The 21,041-nt window shown below is 40.1% G+C and overlaps 2 protein-coding genes across 2 annotated transcripts; one reads left to right on the top strand and one right to left on the bottom strand.

The window, feature by feature from the left end:
* Positions 1–625: 625 nt before the first annotated feature.
* On the top strand, positions 626–5,918 carry LOC119484416 (retinol dehydrogenase 10-B-like). Its single transcript, XM_037763251.1, has 5 exons — positions 626–1,533; positions 4,928–5,026; positions 5,137–5,282; positions 5,369–5,500; positions 5,609–5,918. The coding sequence occupies exons 1-5, from the start codon at positions 1,084–1,086 to the stop codon at positions 5,724–5,726; spliced, it is 945 nt and encodes a 314-aa protein (XP_037619179.1). The 5' UTR covers positions 626–1,083; the 3' UTR covers positions 5,727–5,918.
* A 144-nt stretch (positions 5,919–6,062) lies between these two features.
* On the bottom strand, positions 6,063–19,226 carry cse1l (CSE1 chromosome segregation 1-like (yeast)). The gene is made up of 25 exons (XM_037762982.1): positions 19,086–19,226; positions 16,388–16,480; positions 15,319–15,461; positions 15,098–15,199; positions 14,850–14,995; positions 14,662–14,752; positions 14,408–14,515; positions 13,490–13,582; positions 13,212–13,379; positions 12,999–13,128; positions 12,787–12,852; positions 11,830–12,032; positions 11,633–11,717; positions 11,415–11,476; positions 11,186–11,322; positions 10,152–10,255; positions 9,912–10,009; positions 9,649–9,799; positions 9,350–9,558; positions 9,099–9,196; positions 8,629–8,714; positions 8,370–8,451; positions 7,976–8,122; positions 7,538–7,769; positions 6,063–6,785 (listed from the first exon to the last, which is right to left on the bottom strand). The coding sequence occupies exons 2-25, from the start codon at positions 16,470–16,472 to the stop codon at positions 6,696–6,698; spliced, it is 2,916 nt and encodes a 971-aa protein (XP_037618910.1). The 5' UTR covers positions 16,473–16,480; positions 19,086–19,226; the 3' UTR covers positions 6,063–6,695.
* Between the last annotated feature and the right edge of the window lie 1,815 nt (positions 19,227–21,041).

Here is a 21,041-nt window from a genome sequence, read left to right as displayed (position 1 = left end):
TGCGCGCTCGCGTGTGGCCGGAGCCTCTGCTCCTCTGCCTGCTTGCCCTTACTCACTCAGCGCGCGCGTTCTCGCTGTCTCACTCCACCTCTACACTTGCATGCGCGCTCACTCCACACTGCAGAAGACTTCGCAGCTCTGAGAATATCTAGTGAATGTACAGTGGACGTTTGTGCAGAAATAACTGCTGCAGCTCCTCCAGACTAACAGAGGTTTTCCGTGTCTTGTGAAGTGACGGGGCTCCGCAGCCAGAAATGTTATCGTCTCCGACCAACACTAGGATCAGCATTGATTCATGGAGAGACCTTCGTCTGGTCAGCTAACATTACGACCAAGCAGGTGAAATATAGAGTGATATTGTGGTTTTAGCTGACGTGTGTCGCCGCACTGTTTTGAGCGATGCTCGTTCATGTCTATGTAGAGTGAGCCCGATGCTGACTTTCGTTGACTTAACGGCCACAGGTGTCGCTGTTAACAAGCATTTCTGAATCTTACAAATAGTCCCTTTAAATATATTATTATTTATTTGTTTATGTATTTTATTTGTATAATTTATTTAATTTATTTGTATTTATTTATTTATTTATCTTTTAATTTATTTATTCTTGGTCTTGTGTATGTTTGTTTACTGATATAGTTTTGTATCATTTATGCTTTATACTTCTTGAAAATCTAACAAAAAAAAAAAAGTGTTAAATAAAAAACCACAGGATGAAGATGCTTAAAAACAAAAAGACCATCCTAAATGTAAACATTATGTAATCTATGATGGTATATGTTTGCCTACGGCTGATGATATAGAATATAGAGTTACAGGCTGCTTTGGCTCTGGACCTTGAGTGTTATCTTAATCCCTGCCTCAGTCATACTCAGCCACTGTTATGAACGTGTTATGAATGAGCACGGGTTATAGTCAATCAGACTAAGTCAGACCTTCTATTGGTGGCCACCATCCTAATCCGGCACACAAGTTATATAAAATAACCATCCAATCCACGTCACGCAGAGAAACCACTCCAAAGCTCGGCGGTCTGCTTTGTGTGTGTCTCACTAAGACTGAGAGGACTGGACTGCAGCAGCATCATGATCGTGATAGTGGACCTGCTGCTGATGCTCATCGACCTGACCTTCTCCATCCTGAGCGCCATCCTCCAGACCTTCCTCCGGCCGAGGCTGAAGAGTGTGGACGGAGAGCTGTGTCTGATAACCGGAGCCGGAGGAGCGCTGGGTCGCCTGTTCGCTCTGGAGTTCGCCAGAGAGGGCGCTCAGCTGGTGCTGTGGGACTGCGACACGGAAAACAACGAGAAGACCGCCAAGCTCGCGCGGGAGCTGGGCGCGCAGGTGCACGCGTACACGGTGGACTTGTCCAAGCGCCAGACTATCTACGAGACGGCGGACAGGGTGAGGGAGGAGGTCGGGGACGTGTCCATCCTGGTCAACAACGCGGGCGTGGTGGCCGGACGGAGGCTGCTGGACTGTCCGGACGAGCTGCTGGAGAGGACGCTGCTGGTCAACTGCCACGCGCTGTTCTGGGTGAGACTTTTACGCACGCACCTTTTACGCACAGTTGAAAGCGTACAATTTTTTTTTTTAAAGGGACTATTTGTAACTTTCAGAAATGCGACACACGTCAGCTAAAACCACAATATCACTATATTTCAGCTGCTTGGCAGTAATGTTAGCCGACTAGACGAAGGTCTCTCCATGAATCACTGCTGATCCTAGCGTTGGCTTTTCCTGCTTCAGCCCCGGAGGCTGAAGCAGGAAGAGAAACGTTATCGCAGGGAGACACCGGCACCCGGTCGGAGACGATAACGTTTCTCGCTGCGGAGCCCCGTCACTTCACAAGACACGGGAAACCTCTGTTGGTCTGGAGGAGCTGCAGCATTTATTTCTGCACAAACGTCCACGGTACATTCACTAGATATTCTCAGAGCTAAACTAACTCTCCTGCAGTGTGGAGTGAGCGCGCGTTCACGTCTAGAGGTGGAGCGAGACAGCGAGAACGAGCGCGGTGTGTGAGTGAAGGCAAGCAGGCAGAGGAGGAGAGACTACGGCCACACGCGAGCGCGCATATGTGAGCGCGCATGGGATCCCGACCCGGTAGATTTATACCTGTAAAAAGTTACAAACAGTCCCTTTAATATTACTCTCGTATTTTTGTATGATTATTGATTTTTTTTCTTCTTTTTTTTTATTTTGTTGTTGTTGTTTTTTTAACTCTACTCTTTCTTTTTGTCATTATTATTATTGTTATTTCTTTTTTTGGTTTTGTTTTGTTTTTGAATGTTGAGGTTGTTTTCTCTCGTGTACTTGATGGGTTTGTCTGTAAGCTCATCTACTTAAAAGTTGGTTTATAGACTGTTGTAATTACAAACAGTAGATTGCATATATGAAAACAACCTTGAAAAAAGGAAAAAACAAAGTATAAAAAAAGAAAAGAAAACATATTCCAGTTTCGCTAGACAAAGAGCAAACATCATCTACCAGCATCACATGGATTACATAATAACATCTATTCACTATAGTGCTCCCAGCTGGCCTGGGCCTCTGATTGCGCACTGATGCGTGAAGGGATTAGAGCAGCCTGAGCCACGAGAATCGCTCCTTTATTGAGAATGTGATGTGTACAGTCAAGGGCGTATATAGGTTTCGTTTCAACATTGGTGGGGGACACATTATTAGTCTGGGGGTCCTCTCCCATGACATTTTCAGCATTAAACACTTAATTTCCTGCATTTTGGTGGAATTTTATGGACAATTTCTGCCTTATCTGCATCAAGTTATGGTGGAAATGTCTTTATTTATGTAAAGGAAAACACAAAAATTCAGGCGCCAGGTGACAGTCAAGAGTCTCAGCTTTTCAGTCATATCTAATTGATGTAATTCCAACACTGTTTAGGGACCCAGTATGCAGAAATATTCAAATAGACTATTTTTTAGAATAGGCGAAAAAAAAAACATTATACTCCATTCATAAAACTGCCTGTTTTTTATCATAAAGGGGGGCATGTCTGTAAAGGGGAGACTCGTGGGTACCCATAGAACCCATTTTCATTCACATATCTGGAGGTCAGAGGTCAAGGGACCCCTTTGAAAATGGCCATGACAGTTTTTCCTTGCCAAACTTCAGCCTAATTTTGGAGCGTTATTTAACCTCCTTCCCAACATGACATGGTTGGTACCAATGGATCCTTTAAGTTTTCTAGTTTCATAAGATACTGATGTCCTCACTCTCACTTTAAGACTGAACCCGCTACAACCTCTTAAAGACCGTAATTTCAACCAGGATCGCTGGCAATCCTGCGGGTCTCAGATGTTTTGATTATTTTTTTAGGGGTGCTGAGCTGAGATGAAATGTAGGTGTGCTTGAGCACCCCGAAAAAGAGTCTAAAACCACCACCGTGTCCTTGTTACAGTTAAATGTGTTCAGGTTAACAAGAGGTTACAAGTAGGTGTCGGTAACCTTTGACACTCATCCCCAGCATAAAAGGAGCCCACGCGAGCCCACCACTTAAAACAGCATGTGATTCCGCTCTTGATCCTCTTAAAGCCTCAGTCTCATGCTCATACAATAAACGGTTAAGCTCATTAGCACTAAATATGAAAATATGAAAGATATAAGCAACAGACATACAGTGGGCCTCTAATGCAGCACCTGAAGAAGAAGGTCTCTCTGTTGGGAATATTTGGCAGTTACACAAGAGCCGACCGTGGGCAATAATGAGATGCTGGGCGCCTAATAAACTCCTGTCGTTTCCACTCTACAGTACAGTATACGGGATTCTACATGGCTCCAGCTTTGCAATTTGAGAATATGCACCACATGAGTACAGCATCAGCTTATTTAATGAAGGTCTTCAAACTAGATTTAGACACAAGGCCCCTCTTCAAAGACATGTCCTCAGAAACGGGTATATACCAGGAATCTCTGAACAATAAGGCCCTTATCATGTCAGTGAAGTAGTGCATATTCCCAAACAATGTTATGATTAATGAAAGTACCACAGACCAGGTGGCAACAGTCAGGTTGGGGACCAGTTATGAGGCCATAAGATCATGAGAATAATTTATAAATTGACAATGTGCATCAACACACTCAGTGTAAACTCAATATTATTGCCATGACAGGGTCCCCAAGAGGGAGTCGGCCCTCTAGTAGATTAAAAAAGATTATTAATCCCTAATGGGTAAACACCATAAAGCTTTCTAACCCAACAACTTTATTCATCCTAAGAAGAGCAATTCATTTGCAGCTTTACCGAGTCCATACATACTGTTGACACAGTGATACTGTAATAGATGTTTAAGCAAATTAAAAGCAAATTTATTGACGCTACAGCTGCAACGGTTCATTGATTAGTCGTCAACTATTAAATTAATAACTATTTTGATTATCGATTTGAGTAATTTTTTTAAAGAAAATAAGTCAAAATTCTCTGATTCCAGCTTCTTAAATGTGAATATTTTTGTGGTTTCTGTACTCCTCTATGATAGTGAACTGAATATCTTTTGAGTTGTGGACAAAACAAGACATTTGAGGACATCATCTTGGGCTTTGGGAAACACATTATTCACCATTTTATAGACCAAACAACTAATCGATTAATCGAGAAAATAATCGACAGATTAATCAACAATGAAAATAATCATTAGTTGCAGCCCTACTTGACATTAAGAGGAAGATGTGGCCAAATATACTTCTGTGCAGATTAAGTAGCTGGTTTGTTTCAATGCTTTAGATATTATAAAGGTTAATTAAGTAACATTAAAGTTGCGTCCAGTTGTTGTAGTTCCTCTGTATATTATTTGGCATCGTTTGCATTTTGTGTTATTGGCAGGGTGCTGCGTGGTGGTGGGGCTTTCCTCACGTTATCTTTGATTGGTTTATTTCTGTTATATAAAACCATCTTTCGTAACCCAACAGATGACAAAGGCCTTCCTGCCTCCGATGAAAGCAAAGAACCACGGTCACATTGTAACCGTCGCCAGTGCTCTCGGACTATTCAGCACTGCCTGTGTAGAGGTAAGACACACGATTAACGACTTCCTCAGCCACAAACTGAACAGACAAATCCTATAGAACAATCCTTTAATTAAAAGAGAACATTTAAATGCTGATATTTACTTTTACAGGATTACTGCGCCAGTAAATTTGGAGCCGTCGGTTTCCACGAGTCGCTGACGCACGAGTTGCTCGCAGATGACATGGACGGCATCAAAACCACTTTAGTCTGCCCTTATATTGTAGACACAGGGATGTTTGCAGGCTGTGAAATCAGGTGAGATGCCACTTATTCGTCATTTTAACATTTCACTGGACAGAAATAGATCCTATATGATCCTCTTTTTGTTTGATATCAACCAGGAAGGAGCTTCGGGGTCTAATTCCACCACTAGAGCCTCTCTACACCGTACAGCAGTCAATGAAAGCCATTTTAGCCGAACAGAACATGATCTGCATTCCTCGCCTTATGTACATCCCCTTCCTAACACGAGCGTGAGTATTACAGAGCGAACGCCATTATTGATGAGGAGAAAATATTTACAGAAATATTTTGTGACCGAGACAAATTAATGTGGGGCTCATTTTGTTTTCCTTCTCTAGATTGTTACCTTGGGAGGCAAACGTGGCAACATATCGCTTCATGGGAGGTGACAAATGCATGCTACCCTTCATCAAGAATGTTGAACAGAAGACCGCCAACGGCTACATCAAATCCTAAGACCTCTCCGTCAGTCTGTCTTATAACTTTGGACACCAAAGTCTCACACTGTATATTCTTCATACATGAATTTGTCATCTGAAGGGACAGCCCAATGTCTGAGCCATGCACTTTTTACAACGGGCTCAACTTTATTAAGAGCCATTGTTGCATACATGTCGGACCATTTCTGGTTATAAATAACTGGATCTGAAGGGCAGCTAGCGTTTGCTTCGTAAAAAAGCAAAAGCAAATTTCTCCTTCTTATCAATCAATAAAGTTAGTGATTTAGCTCTGCACTGGAGGCCAACGAGCCAGTAAGATTCACAAACCAAAATAAATTCATCAAAATACTGCTCGTAGAAAAGAGGCTGTAAAGATAACAGATCTATACAAGTGCCTCTTTTTATTCACATTAACAAACAGTGCCAAAACAAAGACTAGACGATAACAAATCTACAGGAAACATGCAACAGGAAAAAATATTATGCATTATGTTTGAGCCACAGACTACAGTCTCCAGAGTCGTAAAAAGCAATTCAAACATACAAACGAAGCGCTAAAGAAATCCCTCCCATATGATTGTGATGTTCAGCTGTTCCACAATACTGTGGATATATATATACCTCTGCTGCTGTTATTGAAATAAACTGACAAACCGTATCAGAACATGTTATCCAAATTTTTGTTAGCCTTTTGCCACACAGCAAACAAAGGGCCCAAACACAAAACCCCATTTCAGTTAAGTCAAGTTTTGGTCACGTATTTAAAAACCCTTAAAAAAAAGAAAAACTTGCATCAGAGAACGCACCCTGAATTCAGGCAAAATGACCATTTCTCTGGCAAATCCATCATAAACTGTCGAGTCAAACCAAATCTGTTAAGATTCAAATTCAGCTGAAGCAAGTCTGTCGTGTGACCCGAGGTCACCATGGTTACTCCTGCAGTGTATTGTGGTCTCCCTCTTAAGTGAACATCATCACATCTGTTTCAAACCAGCTGTACAGTGGCTGCCTGTAAGTAGCCCTGTAGGTACTGGAGGGCCTCTGCGTTCAGACTGGTGCTCAGCATCGAGGGAACCTGCAACAAAAACATCGAGACAAGAGGCAAGAATCACTCATTTGCTTTCTGCATCGTCCCGTCCTCTGTAGCAAAAGCACAGTGGTTACGCAATAACATTTCTTTTATTCCAAACTAGGGGTGTCACGAGAACCAATACTTCGGTGCCAAGTCGATGCCAAATTTTGAAAATGTGGCTGCACTCTTTTTTCTACAGTACCACAGGTACCGGCAGGACTCGAAACTAACGACCGTCCCGGGTACGATAAAAAATGTGATTGGGACGCGGTAAACTCACTATTGATATGTCCAAGGAACGCACCCCTATTTTTTACCCGTTAATGCTTCACTGCAAACAACTAATCCGTGTTGAAATCAGCAGGATGAGAGGTAGTTAACGTTGGCTGATTTCAATACGGGAGATACCATTATGATGCGTTCAGGCTATATTCAGTAAATTTAGTATTGGACAAAGGTAAATTATAACATGACATTGAACGGAATTATGACCTGTTTAACTTCCGAGCAAAAACCAGTATGCAAGCGGTAATAAAGGAGTGTATGTTGAAGTACATGGGATTTATTGTTTTGTTTTTGTTTACCATGGTATCAAATTGGTAAAAGAGAATCGTGGCATTTCACTTGTTTTGGTATTGACCACAACATTTCCGGTATCGAGACATCCCTATTCCAAACAAAACATTATGACTATTTAATGAAAATAACCACAGAACGTGGCTTTTGACATAAGTTGTAAATATATCTAAACATACCCTTCCCGGACAGGCAGTAGAGAGCTTGTGGAGTGACTGAGCCAGCAGGATCTTGGGATTGCCGACAGCGTCTCCTATCGGGTCGTGCTCCTTCTTCCCGGCAAAGGCCAGTTGCGAGAATGCCGTCTGATATCCTGGTGTGTCTTCGATGTCGATGAAGTGCTCATCATCTGGGATGCTGTCATCTTCTGGCAACTCAAATAGACCAATGAGCGCCTGGAGCAGAGGAGTCCTGAACAGGGACAACAAATTAACACTTACAAAGTATTCATCAGGAGAGTATTTCTGCAATATAACTATACGCAAAATTTTAGGAACACCAAAATCAATCAAACACAGTCCTGATAAGTGGACTATAGGTGTGAAGGGGCTTTAACCAGGTAACTGCATGACAAAGAGGAATGCTATGGTTGTGTTTCCTTCTGGCTGATTTCTTACCAGAGTTTAGTGTACTCCGTGTCCATCATTGCAGGACATTCAGTAAGGACTTTTGTGATGCCAACAGCGCAGATCTTCTTTTCAACTGGCCCAGACACCTTCTGAACCTCTGGAATTATTATTTTCTCCAACACCATACCAAACATCCTGCAACACAATAAAGCAAACAGGGTTAATACTGTACATTTTGCCACTGGTCTTCTGCACTCACATTAAACGTTAGATACACTGGAGACCTGCAACGGCATTGGCACAAGGCAGCTATTACTTATTATAATTATGCGTATAAATGCATTGAACGCTACACTGATGGATGAACTCACTAAGTAACTACAGTCAAACATCAGTGTACTTTCCATCAACGTCTTGTGGCTTACACTGAAAATACACTTACTTTGGCTGGATGCTGTCAAAAATCTCCTGAAGAGCAATGGCTCCGTATTTGACACCATACAAGTTGATAAACACCAAGAAACCTATGAGAAAGAAAGAGAATTGGCATTATAAGACCGTTAATACTGGATCTGGTGAAAATGTACACGATACTGGCTGATATCACCAGTTAAAAAGGCATGTGCTCGGTCACTGAAAGTGTTGGACAGATTAATAGCTGTGAACAGAATGAATGTTGGTAATGAGATGGTTGTACTAACTCTTGATGAACTTGGTGGTTTTGGAGCTTTGGAGCCTCTGGAAGAGCAAAATGAAGATCTGTTTCCTGTACTGAGTGATCGATTCTCTGGCAAAAAAAAACAAAAAACAAAACATCATGACCTTAACCAATCAATTTATAGATGATCCACTTAGAGCTGCAACGATTAATCAATTAGTTGTCTACTATTAAATTTATCGCCAACCATTTTGATAAGTGATTAATTTTTTTAAGAAAAAAAAGTCAAAATTCTCTGATTCTAGTTTCTTAAATGTGAATATTTTCTGGTCATTTGAGGACGTCGTCTTGGGCTTTGGGAAACACTGATCGACATTTTTCACCTTTTTCGGACATTAGCCCAAACAACTAATCGATTAATCAATAAAATAATCAACAGATTAATCAACAATGAAAATAACAGTTAGTTGCAGCCCTAGAGCCACTGAGAACACAACTTTAAAATCGACTTACGGGGGCATGTGCTCAATGATGCTGTTGAGAAGGTAGAAACCTTGGTGGTCATTGGCCTTGGAGGCAATAAGCTTTTGGAAAACTCCAAGTAAGCCGGGCTGAGAAGGAAAGATGAGCAAGTGTCAAAATACTGGCCACACAATGAATAATGAACAAAACCAATGGAGAAACACTCACCGTTATCAACCCCAGACAACTAGAACATTACCATTTTGTCTGTTTTATACACAATACTGTCTGCCACCACTTACTATTTTGTCCGCAGCAGAGGCGGCAATAGAGGCACCTCCCTTCTCCATATAAGCCTGAAGCAGTCGCACCAGAGGGGGTATGTTTCCTGTCCGTTCCCATAGCACAGGCTGCAGCAGGTGAGGGAATAAAGCCATGTAGGAATTGGGAATAGAGTTGGAGTGGATCTCCAGGAGGAGAGACATCACCTGGAACACGTATGGAAGAAACTCTGCAACAGAGGACAAGAGGAGGATGAGTTTCCTCTATCAGACACCATCTGTGTCATCTACACGTAGACAAATAAATTCCATAGACGCACCCTGGACGTCGTTCTGAAGGATCTCAGTGAAGACGGGGAAGAGTGCTTCCTCGAAGCTGCTGACCGTTGTTGGGTCGGCCTTGCAGGTGATCCGTACAGACAGGCACAGGGACTCGAACAGGTAGTGGTTAAAGTGAGGCTTGCTGGGATTCTGAAAATGGGTGACAAGATTTTGGAATAGTTGACACATGTATCACCTGAAAAAAAACAGCATCTTGGTGAATCTATCTGCATCCATACATAGTAAGAAAAGTGTGTGTTACCTTGCTGACTAAGAGGAGCTTATGAGTGAGCTGACCAATCAGAGTGGGAATGTAGGGAACAATGGACTCCTGCAGCAGGGAGAAGCTGCGCATGATGGCTTTAAAGATTAAAACAAAAGAAAGAAAGAGAAGAAAAGAAAGACATGATGAGGCTACTTAAAGTAACTTTGCAGTTGGTCTGACACTGACTGGGAAACGTTACTGAGGAGCGTTTAGATGACAGAGGAAATTCAGATTTACCTTTCATGATGTATTCATTTTCTGCCGAACCAGGAAGAGCCAGAGCCTTGAACAAGTTGTTGAGCAGCTGTTCGGTAAAAGGTAACATCTCTGCAGACGTGATGCTGAAAAACACACAGAGAGGATGATTGGCTAAAATAATGGGTTATTGGCTATACAGATGGATACAAGATGCAATGCTTGTCCATTATCCATAAATATTTATTTCAGTGTTAAAAAGTAGGGTAGCGCCGGCATAAGAAATTTCAAACCGCTGTGTTATTAAAACCACACACCAGACCGAACGGGTATTCAAAATGTTACCACTAGGTGTCGCACTTGACTCAGCGCCCATTCATAACTTTTTTTTGCAGTGTTTACACACTGCCTCTGTTGATCCCAGATGGCTGCACGTGCAGACGTGGCGGCCCAGCGCCCTGTTAATCCAAAATCTCTACTGAAGATCTCCTTCATGTTGCCGGCCTCAGTGCGGCAGTAAATTGTGCAAGGCCTGTCAGACACTAGTGGCTCTGTGGGTCCGTTTATAAACAAACATGATGTGTTGTCATATTGCTTATTACTGATGCAATACAAGTTGGATTTAGAGCCAGACAGTGACGCCATCGCTAGCGCCGTGATGTCGTCGGCACAGGTTGCTTCTTTTTAATTCACCAGAATGTGTCATAATGACAAATGCCGGTTGAACCGGTTTAAGATTGTACACCAGACAAACCGGAAATTGACCCAACTCTATTAAAAAGTGCACATTGTTTTATCTACAGTCCAAATCCATGTAACTAATGTGAAAGCAGTCAGAAATGTTCATAAATACAGAGACATTTGCCTTGTTCTAAACTGGACTGGGCAAAGATGTGAGTTACATAATTTTAATCTTAAGGAACAAAAAAGGTTTAAACCCCAAATTACTTTAATAGTCTAATAATACACTGTACAATTACAGATTACTTTCTAAGCATTTGGAACAAAAATGCAGTGAGCAATTGTTTGGGTTCATTCAAATATCGCTATCTTTTACTTCAACGCTTGATACTTACAGGGTGGTGTTGTTGGGGCCTCTCATGGTGAACAGCCTCTCCAAAGCATGGGCAGCGTAAGTGTGTTCCACTGTGCTCTCTGCCTGCAGGTGACTTATCAGCAGAGGAACTGCCTGCAGCAGGTGCTCCTTTGGAAGCTGAAGGAAACAGACAGACAAGAAGCCCTCTATAGTGTATTCATTTTGTCTTTTGAAATTTAACAAGTTGCAGAGAAAGTAAGAGTTCATACCTGGCTTCTGAAGATCATGACGTACTTGATGGCGTCAGCCTTCAGCACTGGGAACTCATTAACTAAAACGACAATTAGTGCTTGATGTTAATTAATGTCTATACACAAATACATCTGGACATTCACAGTTCACAGAGTCAAACCTAAAGTGAGCCAGCTGCCACACATAATACATTTTGTAATTCTACATCATATTGAGAAATGGTGAGTATTTTTACCGTTTTGGGATTTTAAGTCAGAGAGAATGTGGTTCACAAAGAATTCATTCAGATTCACCAACTCATTGGCTTGTGTTATCCCATGCTGGTGAAAGAAAAGATTCATTATTCTAATTATATCAAACATTGATTATGAATGTTTAGTTTATAGTCAGTTATATATTCAACAATCCTCTGAAAATGAAAGTCAGCAATACCTTCTGTGTCTGTGCTTTAGACGCCAGTGATGTGACCAAATAGATGGCGGCATCTTTGTGTTTCCAGTTCGCCCCAGGGTTCTTGGCGTACTCTCCCAGCATTGAGTTCACATAGCCAGAGAAGATCGCTGTGACAGGGGCCTCGAAAAATTTACAAAGGCCTCTCACCAAGTCACATGCCGCCCTACGACGAGTGTCAATGTCTGAGGAAGGATAGGAAAAGGGTTAACAATGGGGACACGTTTATGATAAGTTAGTTGCTTTTAACAGTAACTTGTTACATTACAACATTACTGCCATTAAAAAGTAACTTTTTACGTTACAGCATTATTGCTGAGAAAAGTAACTTACCAAAAATGAAAATATATCGTCTTGCTTACAGTATCGCATTATATTGAATCGTAACCCATTTCATAATACGTATCGTATCACCAGATTCTTGCCAATACACAGCTCTAGTCTACAGCATCTGTAACTCTGCAGGCAGGAATGACAGATGCAATATCCCCATTACAGCTCTTTATTATATCGAGGTACCTAGCAAATGTTTTTTCTGTCAGCCACTGTTCCCTCCATGTTACGTGTCATATGGATTTTATTAATGATCTTACGGAAAGATGGAGGATCTACAGTTGATACTGGCAGCATTGGTACATTACTCGTTACAACATAAAAGCAATCTGAGTACCCCAACACCTATCATTAGCACACGTTTGTTAACTGTCCATTATTTGTATGTGGAAACTTTCTATTGAAACTTTGGGAGCAGGTGTTCAAACAAGCAGGAGTTGAAATCAACCAAGTGACTAAATGACTATGCATGTGGAGTTTGACTAAACTCTACTGGCAGGAGAGACTCCCAAACTCAAAATGTGAGGAGGAACTACATATTCTTTTGTGTATTTGTGTGAAGAAGTTGCATTAGGGGAGGTCATAAGCAATAATCTAAATCTTTACCAGATCCTTCAAGGTCTCTTCGGATGTATTCTTCCGAATTATCTTCAAAGGCCTCTTCATCTGCACCTAATCGGGCATCACAAGCAATCTGGTCAGCCATTGTTCATCACACAAGTGCATGTTTGTGTCCAAGCAAGCGGAGCCCTGAATCAGCCATCTACTGATGACATTTCCAGGTGCAACCCGATGATGAGAACAAAGCAATTACTTACTTCTGAACTCCATGTTGGGCACGATGACCTTCTCACAAATGCTAGTGAGTGTATTCTGGTCCTCAAATAGATGCTTGTAGTGTGGCCTTTCACACACCGATGCCAAGAACTGGATAGCATTGCTTACAAGCTGCAACAAAGACGTGGTATATCGTTAGTACAGGGGAAGTGAACTTCAAAAAGAAAAACACAGTCAGGTATTGTTATGCTCACCAGGTCATATTTGACTTCCTGGCCAGTAGAAACTAAAAGGTTCCAGATAGCAGTGACGAAGCGCGGCAGATACGGCTGGAACTCTTCATCGTATTTCTGAGCGTAGAGAGCAGCATTGTCACAGATCTGCGACTTCAGCAGCTCCAGGAGACCAGCTTCCTCCTCATCCTACAGAGTTGATAAAAGAAACACAAACACACAAATGTTAAAAAACAAACTTTATAGCGCAGCAGTGTTGAAAATGTATTGCATGAGTAAAATAGGAAAAAAAAACTCACATCCGTTTGTAAAAGTTTATTATCCAGAGTCAGTAAGCCGTGGAAATTGGTCATCCAGGTTTCCATGTTGTCTTCAAAAAACTCTGGAAGGTCCTGTGTAATAATGCAGAGCACAGATGAAGATAAATGTTTCACATCTCTGATGAAAGTGTAAATGGATTACTAAAAGAAGCTGACTTGACCTCTACGTGGAGCAGATTCATTATACACTACAGTGGTAGTGCATGATTTCCTTGCAATAATTACAAATGTATTAAAATGTTATTAATGATTAACTATTTGGCAGCATTCATTTCCAATTCAAAATAATAAAAGCTAACATTTTAATTTCAGCTTTTGAGAAACTTGGGATTTTTATTATTTAACTTATTTCTTTAAGGCAAAGAAATGATGATTGGCTCTTAAGGGCTTCAATTAGTCTTGTGAAAACAATTCCGATGCTGAAACATCTGTAACAACAATAATAGTTGATATTGACTTTTACAGCACAGGAGAGACAAAAAACATTTATAGTTGCATGTTTAAGACAAGAAACCTTGTCAGTAATGGCAGCTAAATGGAACCACTTGGTGGTAGTTTATATGCCCTCTATTTAGTCTATTTTACATAACAGCTGTTACAAACTGTATGCAACCAGTCAATATACCCATAAAATGTAGTTGCTTCACAAAACTTATAGGGTTCCCAAAACTTTTGATGTTCCCTTAATAATTTGTTGTCGCATACATGATGACCAGAGGAGCTGACACACTGGTATACAACTGTACGCAACATTGACGGAAAAAGACATGAGACATCCCTGACCATCAAGAACCATGAAAACAGCTGAGGGGGGGCGGGCATTACCGTAGCTACAAAAGACACAATGCAACTGTCCAAAACAGCAAAGCCTTGAAGTACAAAGCAAATTGAACTAACCTGGAAGTTAAGACTGTAGAACAGCTTGGAGATGAGAGTGAGGGAAGAGAAGAGGACCTTCAAGGCATTGACGTCTGTAGCATGAGTCTGACACAACTCAATAGTGGCCTGCAGCAAAGAGGAGAGAAAATTAACTATAAATACTTCTTCATATTAGAATGTCATCATATCCATGTCAAACATGTTGATATTTCTTAGATGTTACATAACAGCTTGTAAGTGTTGTGGTAATTGAATTGCACGTCATTACAAACCTTGAACAGCTCCGTCAGAGGCAGGGCAAATGTGTCCAGTACTAGTTTGATCTCTGTCCAAAGCTCATTTGACTTGAACTCATGGCGGTACCTTGAAAAAAAACACGGGAGGGGACAGACATTTTTTTTTAAATTCTGTTTAAATGTAATCATTAAAACACTTTAAAGCATTAAGAAGTGAGCTGTACCTCTTGAAGAGGGAATGTGCAGTACGAAGCACTCCATTGATGATGTGGAAGTCTCCACTTCTGAAGCGGGTCACCATCTCAGTTAGCAGGTCTGGCCATTTTTGAGGGAAATCTTCCCTTCCTATGATACTGATGGCATCACTCAACTGTGGAAATGCATAGGATAAACAGGGGCTTGGTTGAGCATCTTCCTTCACATCTTCATATAAACACTTTTGGCTTTAAGGCAATGTAACTTGAGGATGTACCTGTTTTTGAATCTGTTCTGGGCTGCTTAGCATCAAATTTACTATGTTTGCTTTGATCGCTATTCGGTCTGTATCAGAGACTCTGTTTGGTTCATCTTCAACCTTTGGGAAAACACATCACAAAAGTAGTTTGATCAACTCAGTGTACAGGTCAACACGTATGAATCTAGACAAGAAGCTAGAGTCAACATATAAACTTGATGTTACTTAGTGAGACTCACAATGCGCCAGTTTCTTTTGATGTAGTTCTTGAAGGTAACAGCAGCACAGACGCGAATCACGGTGTCTTGGGACTTCTCCAGCAAAGTGAGGAGTAATAAGGGGTAGTTCTGGTTTGCCTCCACAGATTCAAGGAACTTCTCAGCTAAGAAAAATAAATAAATAAACAGAAAACAGGTGTTGCAAAGCAGAGATTACACAATCAAGTAAATACATTGCATAAATAGGTCGATCAGAACAAAATTGTTTTAACCAGGGATTCTCCAACATTCTTTTGGGCCAGGGACCCCTTACAGGGGAGAAAATCTTCCAAGGACCCCCTCTTAATCGTAACACCAATTCAGCATATGCTTACTACCATTTTTACTCTTAGATGCCAATGGAACTATTTGTATTCAAAAAGTTTTCAACCAAAATACTTCAGACCTGTTTCACAGAAATAAATACAAACAAATTTAAATTTGAATCATGTTAAGATAAAATGAGATAATCCTTTATTAGTCCCACAGTGGGGAAATTTGCGATGTTATTGAATGTCAATACCACTTATATACCTTTAAACAGAGGGTATTTTTTTTTTTCAAATTGCATTTGGACTCGACATCATTTATATACCTACATTTGATCTTTAAATCTTTCAGAAAATGAACCCTAGCAAGACTGGCATAGTCCTAATCCAGACATATAAATTTAACAGTCTAACTTTCAGTAAGTGTTTCAACTTCAAAAATAATGAACTTATTGCCGTGTGTCACAATCATATCAGATTTCTATTGGCCCAAGGCTGACGTGGGTGGGAGTAATGGGCACAATATTCAATTCAATTAATTTTTTATATAGCGTCAAATCACAACAGAAGTTAGCTCAAGACGATTGTTTTATTGGTGCAAATGGTCCCCATCTATAGATATGCACTTTTTAATGATATCACACAATTTTATAATTCATAGTAAATTACTTTGCCAGAGTGCCATGGACCCCTGGGGGTTCCCGAAGCCCACTTTGAGAATCACTGCTTTAAACCATATTAAGATATATGTAAGTTCAAGCTATGTCATGAAGATGTATTACCTGGACGTCTGACTGTTGGGTCTGGGTCCAGTGTTTTCCTGAGGAACTCGGTGAGGGTTTGTAGGTTAGCATCGTTCAGCTCCATGCTTGAAACTAAAAGGCGAGAAAACCAGTGAGTGAATGAATGAAGATTCAAGAGTTTTATTTGCCATTTGCACCTATAAGTACATTGGAATTCTGAGCAGTTTACACCGAGTCAGCTTTAAGAAAAGAAAAGGTAGAAAAGGCACAAGGTAATTACAGTACAAAATAAGTAGCACATTCAACTCAACACAATAAATAAATAAATTATTAAAATATAAAATGCCCTCAGTTTAGTCAATAAATAAATTAAACATCCCTCTGCATAGGAACGATAACCCCAGAATACAAATATACAGTATATATGCTCCATGACCATGTTAAAAGAACTTGTAGCTCTCATAAAAATATTTTTTAAAAAAGAAGGCAGCATATTGCACTGGTTTATATGAAAAATATAAACCAGTGTCTGGCAGCAATTTGCTACACAGGCTAACTACCTTTACTACAGGTGGATGGACTTTATCTAAAACATGAGTAATCCTGCACACACATTTTAGCTATAGCTAATGCAAAACCCAGTGTATTGGTTCCTGTACTCTGTATCCTGTAACATAAAAGTTAGGAAATGTGTGCTAAATTTAACTGTTGAAAATAATCCATGTTGTGATTAAATAGTAATCACTGCTCTATCCAACAAATCAGTTCAGTTCAGACAACTTTATTTATCCCCAAGGGGGAAATTAATTTGTATAATTTCCAGTCCATACATCCATACATACAACAGACAACCAATAATTAGTTAAGTCAAAGGAAACATATTAAAGGCATGGGGCAGTTGGAGGTACAAGTTACAATAATAACCATATAAATACATAGGATTATGGCAATAAAAGCCAAAAAATAAGAAACAATATATAAGAACAACATATCTGAAAGTTCCTTTAAATAACAGTCATTTAAAATGAGTATGGTATGTGTTCAGCAGCTTAACAGCAGAAGGGATAAAGGACTTGGAGTAACGAAAGAATGTGATCTGGTTGGCTGATAATTTTTTTTTTGCTTTCTCAGCCACCTGTTTCTCCCAAATTGTGTCCCAAGTCCTTCTTCTGAACTCCACTAATCTTGGAGCACACTTTGACTAAACTATTTAGACTGTTCTTGTCCTTCACAGACAGCCCGTTAAACCAGCAGGTAAAAGAAAAGGTTAAAAAGCTTTCAATAAAAGAATGGTAAAAGTTACATTCAAGGCAATTCTTGATACCAAAGTTTACAGATCTTCTGCTATAGTTTCAGTCATAGTTAGCTAACATGCATTCAGTCTGCCTTTGACTGTAGCTTGCTAGCAGCTAACCTAGTTTGAGCCTCTCAGTCTGGCATTAGCTCAGTTGGCCCTGCTGACTCCAGATCAGATTCATGCAGTCTGCATGTCTCACATTAAGCTAGCTAACGTGCTGCTTCTGCAACTTTAAAGTTAAGCACATAACTAGTGGAATTAACTTATATAGACATATTTAGCTAACAGGAGAATCTTCTGATCCACTGTCCTGAGCTAACAACATAACCTACAATATTATCTGAAGCAGCATGGGAAAGCAATATCCACATTTCCAGTGAATAGACTGATGCAGCAGCAGCCGGGTCCCCTCCAAGGCCTGTTGAAGGAGGCTGAGTCACTGGTCTTGGTATGTGGGGTATAACGCATGCGCAGTGTGACTCAAAATACTCCTGCTGGTTTACAAAGCACTAAATGGTTTAGGGCCAAAATACATTTCTGATCTTCTGCTGTGTTATGAACCATCCAGACCTCTCAGGTCATCTGGATCAGGTCTGCTTAGTGTCCCCAGAGTCACAACTAAAGATGCACAAGCTCCCAGAAACCTGCAGGACCAACTCCAACTCTGAGTTCTTTTAAATCAAAGCTTAAAACACTTTCCTGTTTGCTGCTGCTGCCTTTTATTAAACCAGATAATGATCTTATACTGCACTAGAGCTTTAACTCTTATGTGTTATACTCTATTTTAACTTCTATCCTATAGCTTTTATTTTTTAGCTTGTTTTTATTTTCTAATCTTTAATGTTTTTATAACTGTTTTAATTATGTCTTGATGTTCTTTTAAATCAAAGCTTCAAACTTTCCTGTTTGCTGCTGCCTTTTATTAAACCAGATAGTGATCTTATACTGCACTAGAGCTTTTACTCTTATGTGTTATACTCTATTTTAACTTCTATCATATAGCTTTTATTTTTTAGCTTGTTTTTATTTTCTAATCTTTAATGTTTTAATGTTTTTATAACTGTTTTAATTATGTCTTAATGTTCTTTTGCACTTTGTCGCAATGTTCTTGAATGTTTATGTAAAGCACTTTGAGTTGCCCTGTAAAGCTGCCTTGCCTTGCCTTGCCTAACTCGGCGAGTGTAAACCAGATTCTACTGCGCATGTGTGGTAACCCACAGCTATGACGTATTGATGACGCATGTCCCAGCCTCCTTATATAGGCCTTGGTCCAAGTCAGCCTGCTAATGTTAGCTTAGCGCTAGCTTGCTAATGTGTTCTGTGCTAATCCATAAAGTTAGCTAAACGTTACGCATTTACTCGCTAGATATTGAGACTATTTACAAGTTTGACTCGCGTCTTACTGTATACAATACGTGTTAAAGCGTAGTGAGGCCTTACCGGTACAGTACGTTTCAGTCAGGAGGAGATGGGGAGACACTAACTAACCGTTCAGTCGTGCTCTCCGTCACCGTGCAGCTTTCAAACGTTCAGCGGAGGAACTGCGCGGTCAGTTTACTGCGCATGCGCAGATGACAGACAGGAAGCTGTAGGACACGCCCCATCACTCCACTACTTCAGTCATACACTGGCTCCCAGTAAGTCAGAGAAATAACTTTAAAACACTACTGCTTGTTTACAAATCACTAAAGGGGGTAGGTCCAAATTACCTCTCAGATATGCTTCAGCAGTACAAACCTACTAGACCAGGGGTCTCTGAGCAACCTGCAGCTCTGGAGCCACATGCGGCTCTTCAGCTCCTCTCCAGTGGCTCACTGAGGATCTTCTTTTTTAAATAGTGGAAATGAATAACTGTTTTTTGTTTGCATTTTCATTTTTATTTATCATTGTTGTAGGTCTGTGGTACGACGGTACGACGGAGTATTAGGGCCACATTGAGGGAAGATAAATCTGAGATTTTGAGGATAAAGTCATAATATTACGAGAATAAAGTCGTAGTATTATGGGAATAAAGTCATAATATAAAGTAGACATTTTACGTGTTATTTATTTTTTTTCTCGTAAACTTCTGACTTTTTCCTCATAATATTATGACTTTATTCTCGTAATATTAATCCCTTTTTTCTCCTAAAGTTGTGACTTTATTCTGGTAATACTACGACTTTTTTCTCATAAAGTGATGAATTTTTTCTCGTAATATTATGACTTTATTCTGGAAATCTCTGATTTTTTCCCCTCAATGTGGCCCTAATACTCCGTAGTACATTGTCTCTTTGGCCCTCACTGCATTAGACTTATATTCTATATACTTAGACTATAAACTGTGTTACCTTCATCACAATGCTCAAATGTTTTGCGGCTCCAGACAGATTTTTTATTTTTATTTTTTTTTGCCTAAAATGTCTCTTTTGATATTAAAGGTTGCTGACCCCTGTACTAGACCTCTAAGGTCACTGGGAACAAATCTATTAGTAGTACCCACGGTCAGAACGAAACATGGTGAGGATGCTTTTAGCTGCTCAACTGTGGAACAAACTTCCAGATGAGATCAAAGATGCACCAACAGTGGCCACGTTCAACTCTAGACTCAAGACCAAACTGTTCTCAGACGCTTTTCTTAATTGATCAAATGCTGCACTTTACTTTCTTTTGATTGTTTTTATTATCCTTTTAATTTTTTTTTCTTTTAACTTATACTTTTATATTCTTTTATTCGTTTTTATCTTATGCACTTTGTGCTCTTTTATCTTGCTTTTATATATGTAAAGCACTTTGAATTGCCTTTGTGTATAAAATATGTTATATAAATAAACTTGCTTTGCCTTGCTTGGTCTCTATAAAAATGCAACTTTAAAATAACAGCATATCTTATTCAATTATGAATCATCTCCACTTATATGAAGGCTATTTAGTTCAGGGCTTCTCAACCTTTTGTAACTTGAGGCCCACGTCTGATTGTTAAAATAATTCCGAGGACCACCTTCCCAAATAAATAACAAACTGGGCTATAAATATGTGTCCACTGTCAGGTGTAATCAAATATTCAGTTTACCCTCACCCATCACTGCCATCCAATATGAATCCAAAGTATTCAGGGTCATATTACCTCACCACATGCTTTGAAGCCGTCTCCAACATCACTTTTCGTTTAAAAAAATGCTCCATTTTGCGTCACTGCATCTGAGACATATATATCTACCCATAGAACCCATTTTCATTCACATATCTTGAGGTCAGAGATCAAGGGACCCCTTTGAAAATGACTATGCCAGTTTTTCCACACCAAAATTTAGCGTAACTTTGAAGTGTGTTTTAGCCTCCTTCCCGAAAAGCTAACATGGCATGGTTGGGACTGGTGGATTCATTAGGATTTTTAGTTTTATATCATTCCAGTAT

Source organism: Sebastes umbrosus, chromosome 1 (genome assembly GCF_015220745.1).
Source record: "Sebastes umbrosus isolate fSebUmb1 chromosome 1, fSebUmb1.pri, whole genome shotgun sequence".
Lineage (NCBI taxonomy): Eukaryota > Metazoa > Chordata > Actinopteri > Perciformes > Sebastidae > Sebastes > Sebastes umbrosus.
Note: the sequence above shows the minus strand (reverse complement) of the source record. Positions and strands in the feature narration are given on the sequence as shown.